The 9,749-nt window shown below is 46.3% G+C and overlaps 1 protein-coding gene across 1 annotated transcript in view; it reads right to left on the bottom strand.

Moving 5' to 3' along the window:
* The window catches only part of rxfp1 (relaxin family peptide receptor 1), a 223,844-nt gene that overhangs the window by 99,598 nt on the left and 114,497 nt on the right, over nucleotides 1-9,749 (bottom strand). Inside the window, exon 8 of the mRNA XM_038792304.1 lies at nucleotides 8,260-8,331. Within this exon, the coding sequence (XP_038648232.1) occupies nucleotides 8,260-8,331 (72 nt within the window). The remainder of the gene's footprint in view (nucleotides 1-8,259; nucleotides 8,332-9,749) is intronic.

The raw sequence follows: 9,749 nt of genomic DNA, 5'->3' as shown, positions 1-9,749 counted from the left end.
GAGGCCAGTTTGATGGCTCTCACCTTCTTGGCGACTGGGTGAAGGCCATCTTGGTCCATCCAATACTGCAAATAGACAAATTATTTTGTGTGAAACACACACTTTATATGGTACAGGGGGGACCCCATGTTCAGAAATGCGCTTCGACACCACTTCGAGGTTCTGTAAATGCTCCTGATCGTGGTCCCTGTGATGATCATGTTGTCTAAGTAATCCACAACTCGCAGCAATCCACACAGGATGTTCACTATGATGCACTGGGTGACTACACATGCTGAGGATAATCTGAAGGTGAGTCAGCTGTACTCTTGGATACTCTTGTGCATATTCATTGTGATGTAATTCCATAAGGACTTTCTCCTCAAGATAAATACTTCCTCCTACCTCCCCCTGGACCATGACCAGACCACTGAACATTAAGCCATTATCTCCAACAACGTTAGCGACCTCATTTCCTCCAGATGCCTTCCCACTATGGCTTCCAACCTTATCGTCTCCCAAACCTGGACAGCCCGCTTTTACCTACTTCCAAAAATCCAAAAAAGGACTGTCCCAGCAGGCACATTGTGTCAGCATGCTCCTGCCCCACCAAACTTATTTCCTCTCATCTTTTAAAAAAAAAAAAATTTAATATAAATTTAGCGTACCCAATTCATTTTTTCTAATTAAAGGGGCAATTTAGCATGGCCAATCCACCTACCCTGCACATCTTTGGGTTGTGGGGGCGAAACCCACGCAAGCATGGGGGGAATGTGCAAACTCCACACGGACAGTGACCCAGCGCCGGAATCGAACCTGAGGCTGCAGGGCTAACCCACTGTGCCACCGTGCTGCCATTTCCTCTTATCTTGACTCCATCCTCACTTGTCTCTCCATTCTCCACCTACATCCGGGATTCGTCTGATGCCCTGCGTCATATTGACAGCTTCCAGTTCGCGGGCCCTAACCGCATTCTATTCACCATGGATGTGCAATCCTTCTACACCTCCATCCCACGCCAGGATGGCCTGAGAGCTCTTTGCTTCTTTCTTGAAAAGAGGTCCAGACAATTCCCATCCACTATCACTTTCCTCCGCCTGGCTGAACTCGTTCTGTCTCTCAACAACTTCTCGTTTAACTCATCCCATTTTCTCCAAATCAAAGGTGTAGCAATGGGTACCCGCATGGGTCCTAGCTCCGCTTCCCTTTTTATGGGGTATGTGGGAACATTCCTTGTTTCAGGCCAACCTGGGTCGCCTCCCGCAACTCCTTTACCGATACATTGATGACTATTTTGGTGCCGCGTCAGGCTCTCATCCGGACCTGGAAAAATTTATCAACTTCGCTTTCAGTTTCCACCCCTCCATCATTTTCACCTGGTCCATCTCAGACACTTCCCTTCCCTTCCTTGATCTTTCTGTTTCCACTTCCGGCAATAGACTATCTACTAATATCCACTGCAAGCCCACTGACTCCCACAACTATCTGGGCTACAGCTCTTCGCACCCTACACCCTGTAAGGACTCCATCCCTTTCTCTCATTCCTTCGCCTCCGTCGCATTTGTTCCGATGATGCCACTTTCCAAAATGGTGCTTCGAAAATGTGTTCCTTCTGCCTCAACTATGATTTCCAACCTACAGTTGTTTACAGGGCCCTCAACAGTGTCCGGTCCATCTCCCACGCCACTACCCTCGCCCCCTCCCCTCCCTCCCAGAACAAGGATAGAGTCCCCCTCGTTCTCACGTTTCACACCACCAGCCTTCGTATGCAAAGCATAATCCTCTGCTATTTTCGCCAACTCCAGCGTGATGCCACCACCAAACACATCTTCCCTTCACTCCCTCTGTCAGGATTCCGCAGAGACCGTTCCCTCCGAGACAATCTAGTTCACTCCTCCACCATACCCAGTACCTCTCCCATCACCCATGGCACCTTCCCATGCAATCACAGAAGGTGTAACGCCTGCCTCTTTACCTCTTTCATGCTTAACATCCCAGGCCCAAAACACTCATTCCAGGTTAAGCAGCGGTTCACTTGCACCTCTTTCAATCTGGTCTATTGCGTTCGCTGCTCCCAACGTGGTCTCCTCTATATTGGAGAGACCAAACGCAGACTGGGTAATCGCTTTGCTGAGCACCTTCGGTCTGTGTGCATTCAGGACCCTGACCTTCCTGTTGCTTGCTATTTTAACACAAGACCCTGCTCCCATGCCCATATGTCTGTCCTTGGCCTGCTGTAATGTTCCAGTGAAGCTCAACGCAAACTGGAGGAACAACATCTCACCTTCCGGTTAGGCACGCTACAGCCTTCCGGCCTGAACATCAAATTCAACAACTTCAGATGATTAGCACTACCTCACCTCGGCCCATTTGTTTTCATCCCATTTCATCTTAACTGTCTTTTACTATTTCTTTATTTCTTGTCTTTCTTTATATATATTTAACACCCCCCCATCTTATCCACCTTCCTTACTCTTTCTCCCTTTTGCTTTCCTCTTCCCCTCCCCCCACATCTATATCTGTCACAGTTCACCCTCTGATGTTAGTTTCTCTGCTGTTTGGCCTTTCACACCTTTTGTTCTCTCTGGGGACTGCCATTAGCACTCCTTCCACGTGGTTTCTGTGGCTATGACTCATCTTGCATTCTCACTCCACAGTATAAATATTTCCCCCTTTCTCTGTCTTATAGCTTTGAAAAAAGGGTCACCTGGACTCGAAATGTTAGCTCTTTTCTCTCCCTACAGATGCTGCCAGACCTGCTGAGGTTTTCCAGCATTTTCTCTTTGGGTCCGTGAGGACTTATCGAGCTCAAGCTGTAGATAAGTGTCGCTCATGTCCAATTTTGTAAACGTGGAGCCACCAGCCAATGAACAAAAAGCAAAGAACAAATAAAAGTACAGCACAGGAACAGGCCCTTCAGCCTTCCAAGCCTGCGCTGATCATGCTGCCTGTCTAAACTAAAATCTTCTACACTTCTGAGGTCCGTATCCCTCTATTCGCATCCTATTCATGTATTCGTCAAAATGCCCCTTAAACGTCACAATCGTCCCTGCTTCCACCACCTCCTCTGGCAACGAATTCCAGGCACGCACTACCCTCTGTGTAAAAGACTTGCCTCGTACATCTCCTCTAAACCTTGCCTCTCGCACCTTCAACCGAGTAATTGATGCCTCTACCCTGGGAAAAAGTCTCTGACTATCCACTCTGTCTATGCCCATCATAATTTTGTGGACCTCTATCAGGTCACCCCTCAACCTCTGTCATTCCAGTGAGAACAAACCAAGTTTATTCAACCGCTCCTCATAGCTAATGTCCTCCATACCAGGCAATATCCTGGTAAATCTCTTCTGCACCCTCTCTAAAGCCTCCACATCCTTTTGGTAGTGTGGCGACCAGAATTGAACACTATACTCCAAGTGTGGCCTAACTAAGGTTCTATACAGCTGCAACATGACTTGCCAATTTTTATACTCAATGCCCCGGCCAATGAAGGCAAGAATGCCGTATGCCTTCTTGACTACCTTCTCCACCTGTGTTGCCCCTTTCAGTGACCAGTGGATCTGTACACCTAGATCTCTCTGTCAATACTCTTGAGGGTTCTACCATTCACTGTATATTCCCTACCTGTATTAGACCTTCCAAAATGCATTACCTCACATTTGTATGCATTACCTCACAATGCAGCATAAAGATCCTCGATGCGGGCTAAAGGATAACTGTCTAACCTCAAAACCGCATTTACTGTCAATTTATAGTCACCACAGAAGTCTTATCCAGCTTCATAACGGGTATCACTGGCGCCGACCAATAGGCGAATTGCAAAAGTCTATTGATGCCCAAATTCACCAAACGGTTACGTTTGGACGCGACTTTCTCCACTAAAGTGTAGGGAACCAGGCGGGCACAAAATATCGGGGCTGGGCCTCCGAGTCCACCTGGATCTTGGCCATGATCCCTTTAATTGTACCCAAGCCAGGCTGGAAAACTTTGGAGAATGTTCGCAGCACCCCACAATTGGCAATGGTTTCATGGTCACCATTATACTTTTCCTTCCAGATTTTTATTGAATTCAAATTTCACCATCTGCCATGGCAGGATTTGAACCCGGGACCCCAGAGCATTACCCTGGGTCCCTAGTCAAGTGACAATACCACTACACCACCACCTCCCCAATTGATTGCTACAATTCTTTCACAGATCCACTGAAGCCAATGATGCAGGTCCCAAGCAACCTCACCTTGCTACTCGCTCTCGTCCCGAGGAGGACCCCGTTGCAGCTTGGCACAGAACCAGGAGGAGCAATGGCCTGTGCAGAAAGAGGTTGTGGAGATTCAAGAAGGTCAGGATGCTGGTGGCCAAGGGCCAGTCTGACAGTAAGCATTGACCCGACCACGGGTATATTACAGATGGTGCAGCTATCTACACATGAGCAAAAGGGAATGCTGGAGGCGCCTTTGTGTGTCCTGGAATTTGATGGCTCACCTTTGCCTGTTTTTCCATGATGATCTGCAGCCTCTAAGACTTGGAGGCAATCTGATGATGGTCACATTAAAGAACACTGCCACCATAACCTTCCTTGCTAGTGGCTCCTTCCAGGGTTTCACTGGGTATCTGTGTGGCATCTCTCAGTTAGCTGCACACAATTGGATCTAGGAAGTGACAGATGTTCTCTTCAGGAGAACACACCAATTCCACCCCGATCCTGAAAGCCAGGTTGTAAGAACAATCTCAGGTTTCCCACAAGTGCAAGGGGCTATTGGTGGCACATGTGGCTTTGATAGCTCCCTGGCTACAGCCAGTCACATTCTTCACTGGGAAAAGTTTCCATTCTTTCAATGTGCAGCTGAAATGTTATCACAGAAGGCAAATCCTGCAGGTCTGTGCTTGGTTCCCAGTGAGCAGTCACAAATCCTACATTCTGGCCAACTCCCAGGTGCCACAGTTTCTTGAAGGATCTTGGCAATTGCAGAGATGACTATTTGGGGCGCCCTCAGAATTCGTAGCTGACGAATTATTTTGCCGCACGCACAGTTCTACTGAGGAGAGCTTCAATAATCCACATGCCTCTACCAGACCCACAACTGAACAGACATCAATAGACCTCATAAAGCTGAGGTTCAGATTTTTGCACTGCTCAGACGGGACTCCCAAATACTCACCAGGGAGTGTCCTGGAGCATCTTGTCTGCTGAACGCTGCAAACCTTGTGCAATTAAAAGGAGGGGGGGGGGGGTGTCTTGGCTGAGCGAGACATGGAGGAGCAAAGTTTCTCCTATGATAATGAGATGGTGAAAGGGATGGTGATAACGGGTATGGTGATATGTCTGTATATAGTTAGCACCTCCAACCAGCTGGTGACGTCCGACATCTATCACATGACTTGAGATACCCGCCGGTTGGTAGTAAGACGTACAAGAGGATAGTTGCACAACCAGACGTTCTGTGTACATCATTACGATGATTATATCATAGTACACAACAACAGGGACCAGGCTGTCATGGGGGAATATGCAGAGGCCATTGCAGGGGTACGATGTGTCCGAGGGGTCTGTGACATTCTGACAGCAAACAGATACAGGCAGAGAAAGCTGCTGAGACATTTCCTTCACTGTTTGGTTTTCTATCCTCTGCTGGTTGGCAGGCCCCTGCTCCTTTTTGGTTATAAGTATTAGACTTTGCTCTAATAGCCCTTGAATTATGGTAGCTGAATACAATTTCCCTACTTACTGTGATTCTAGACACCTAGCAATGTGGTTGACTCTTAACTGTCCTCAGGGATGGCCAATAAATGCTGGCCCAGCCTGCGCTGCCCACAGCCCATGTGCTGTACAACTCTACGACGCTATAAGATTGTGGTCAATGTGAATCAATCCCTTGCATAATAATAATCTTTAATAATAATAATCCTGGCATGCGCCAAACTGTAATGATACGTGGAGCTCCAGTGGTAAATGTGCACATTGGAACCTGCAAAGCACTCCATTCTCCTGCCAGCTTGGGCATCTGAAAGCAGAAATGAGATTTTCCCCAAGCTCTCACAAAGCCTATGTGCATGACAACTTGGAAACAATATCAAATCTAACCTTGGCATGGGTCCCTCTGTTACACACAGCTTGCTCCCAATGGGGGAGCTGTGAACTGTGATCCATCATTCCCACTCCAACCAAGGTAAACATCTTTCCTGCATGGACCCTGCAGAGCCCTGTTAGATTGCTGATGCTCCTCATAGACAGCCTCACAGTCCTCAATACGGTCCAACACACAGGCCCATCCTATTAACTCTATCTTCCCTCGTGGACTAAGACCCTAGTCCTTCAATGATATCCAAAGCACTTAGGGCAAAAACCCTTTTTGTGAAGTCTATTGCCACCCTTGATAAGGAGACAAGTAAGCCCAACAAACCTCCATGTGACAGCCAACTGCACACACACCTCTTTAATCCTACACTCAAATCTCTCTTGCAGTAAAGACTAACTTGCCTTCACCAGCATGTTAACTCAAAATAAAAACTCACTAAGGAAGGCCATTAATGATTGGATGTGTCCACCACAGCTTTCTACAGAAATGTAGCTGAACAGCGGAAGGTTGTGTGCGGTCAGCTGTCCCATTCCTCCAGTGGAAATCCCTCCTATTTCCATGCCTACCCACTAAACTTAGAATCTAGAACGGAAGTAGTAATATACATTAATGATCTAAACATGAATGTGGGGGTATAATCAGGAAGTTCTCAGATGACATGAAAATTGATGGTGTGGTCAATAGCGAGGAGGAAAGCCTTGGATTATCGGATGATATAGACAGGCTGGTCAAATGGACAGACAGTGGCGATTTGGAATTTATCCCAGAAAAGTGTGAGGTGATGCATTTTGGGAGGACCAGCAATACATAGGAAAATACAGCAAACTGTAGGGGCCTTGGGGTGCATATCCAAAGAACCCTGAAGGCAGCAAGACAGGTAGATAAGGTAGTTAAGAACGTACATGGGATACTTGTCTTTATTCGCTAAGGCTTAGAATATAACAGCAGGGAGGTTATGATGTACAAAACGTTTGTTAGGCCACAGCTAGAGTACTCTGTGCAGTTCTGGTCGCCACACTATAGGAAGGATGTGATTGTATGAGAACGGGTGCAGAGGAGATTCACCAGGATGTTGCCTGGGCTGGAGCACTTCAGCCATGAAGAGAGGCTGGATAGGCTGGGATTGTTCTCCTTGGAGCAGAGAAGGCGGAGAGCGGGGTCCTGATCGAGGTATACAAAATTATGAGGGATAGGGATAGGGGAGATAGGAAGAAATTATTCCCCTTGGTAGAGGGGTCAATAACCAGGAAACATATATTTAAGGCAAGGAGCAGGAGATTTAGAGGAATTTGACAGCCTTTAGATTGTCCACTACCTAGTGGTACCTATTCTAGAGATAATGATTTATTTAATTTCCTCCTCCATTTTTCCCCTGATTTTATTGATTTTATCCTACCACAGAGATACAAAATTTTCCATTCCAAATATTTTCCCTCAGCCTTCTATAAATCTTCCCAATTTTCTGGTCTGCCACTAATCTTTGCAACATTGCGTGCCTTTTCTTTCAATTTGATGCCATTTTTAATATCCTTTGTTACCAAGGATGGCTTCACCTTCTCAGTGAGCTGGTCTGTGCTCTTCGGTCTCCATTCTGTCTCTCTGTACAGATCTGAACAATGACATCAAAAGGATCAGTGTAAAGTTGTACACCATATACATGATTGAAATATAATATTGAACATAAGGGAGCTGCTTTCCCTCTCTTTTTTGACCAGGAATCATTCAGTTTCCTGAACCAAAGCTGTGAAAATAGGGTCAGACCTGCCATATTGCACCTCCTCCTTTATAGAGCTCACAGGTTTTCTGGGGATGTAGTTCTATGTTCCTATGTTCAAGAGTGGTTCATGTTTGTTCCAAGCAGGTGTAAGGAAGTAGGAGGGGTGTAATGGCCTGTCCAACATAATCTTTCTGCAGGATCGTTGAGTGGGTTGCCATTAGAAAGTACCCAGGTCAAACTCAGTCATGCTCTACGCTAACCTGACTTAGAATGGGAGCTTTGGCAGGACTTTGCTGTTGCAGACAGTGTTCTTTTTCAGTATCGAGTGGTTGCTTTTGGGACAGCAGCAGCCAGAACGTTCCACCGGGGCTTGTTGGGTTCATGTCATGTCAGACAAAATGCACTTCATATGGGGAGGGCAAAGGGAAGGAAAACCATCTCTTCAAAATTTTCATCAATATTAAATAGAAAAGTAAAACCACCTACAGCCATTCGACTTGCTGGAGATCTTCAAACACGCCGGCTGGCAGAAACGTTATTTGATTGTTGTTTAAGTATCTGTAAAGAAAAAAATAAAGATCTAACCTAATGTTAATTACATCATTAAGTATTATTATAATTATAACCTTTTGCCGTTCTCACCTGCAGGTAATGTAATTTATCATATTTCATTTACATTGATGGTCCATATTCATAATAATAATTGTTATTAGTGTCATAAGTAGACTTATATTAACACTGCAGTAAGGTTACTGTGAAAATCCCTTAGTCGCCACACTATTGCACCTGTTTGGGTACTCTGAGGGAGAATTCAGAATGTCCAATTCACCTAACAAGCGTTTTTTTCGGGAGATATGGGAGGAAACTGGAGCACCTGGAGGAAACCCATGCAGACACAGGGAGAACATGCATAGAATCATAGAATTTCCAGTGCAGAAGGGGGCCATTTGGCCCATCGAGTCTGCACCGGCCCTTGGAAAGAGCACCCTACCTAAGCCCACACCACCACCCTATCCCCGTAACCCAGTAATCCCACCCAACCTTTTTGGATACTAAGGGCAATTTGGCATGGCCAATCCACCTAACCTGCACATCGTTGGACTGTGGGAGGAAACCGGAGCACCAGGAGGAAATCCACGCAGACACGGGGAGAACGTGCAGACTCCACACAGACAGTGACCCAAGCCGGGAATCGAACCTGGGACCCTGGTGCTGTGAAGCAACAGTGCGAACCACTGTGCTACTGTGCTGCCAAAAGTCTCTACACATCTAAGCAAGTAACCTGTTTTGTTATCTTTATTTATATGTGCTAACCACTGTGCTACCTGCAGCCTATCTGAACATAGCAATGTCATGGCTAGCATCACTCTATTGCAACTAGGTGGTAATTTCTGACAAAACTAACCTCCAAGACTGCCATCCGCCCCATGGTAATTGTCCTGCCCACTGAGAACCTCAGATTATCACATTCTTCAGTCAGTTTAATTAAAACAGAGGTTTCTACAAATGGGAGGCGATTATCCTAATTTATTAGTGTGGAGATGCCAGCGTTGGACTGGGGTGGGCACAGTAACAAGTCTTATAACACCAGGTCAAAGTCCAACAGGTTTATTTGGAATCACTAGCTTCCGGAGCGTAGTTCCTTTATCTGACGAAGAAGCTATGCTCCGAAAGCTGGTGATTCCAAATAAACCTGTTGGAATTTAACCTGGTTTTGTAAGACTTCTTACTAGTTTATTGGACCAGTGACTTCAGTTCGATTCGTGAAGTGTGTCAAGTTCACTGACGAACTATCCGAATGGACATGCATGCAGGAGACCCACAGAGAACTAAAATAGGGCATATTGGTGTTCCTTGCCGTGATCAAAGACGCTGGGTTGCAGAGAATTGGCATTAGAACATAGAACACTACAGCGCAGTACGGGCCCTTCGGCCCTCGATGTTGCGCCGACCTGTGAAACCATTCTCCACTTCAA

This window comes from Scyliorhinus canicula, chromosome 3 (assembly GCF_902713615.1).
Source record: "Scyliorhinus canicula chromosome 3, sScyCan1.1, whole genome shotgun sequence".
Lineage (NCBI taxonomy): Eukaryota > Metazoa > Chordata > Chondrichthyes > Carcharhiniformes > Scyliorhinidae > Scyliorhinus > Scyliorhinus canicula.
Note: the sequence above shows the minus strand (reverse complement) of the source record. Positions and strands in the feature narration are given on the sequence as shown.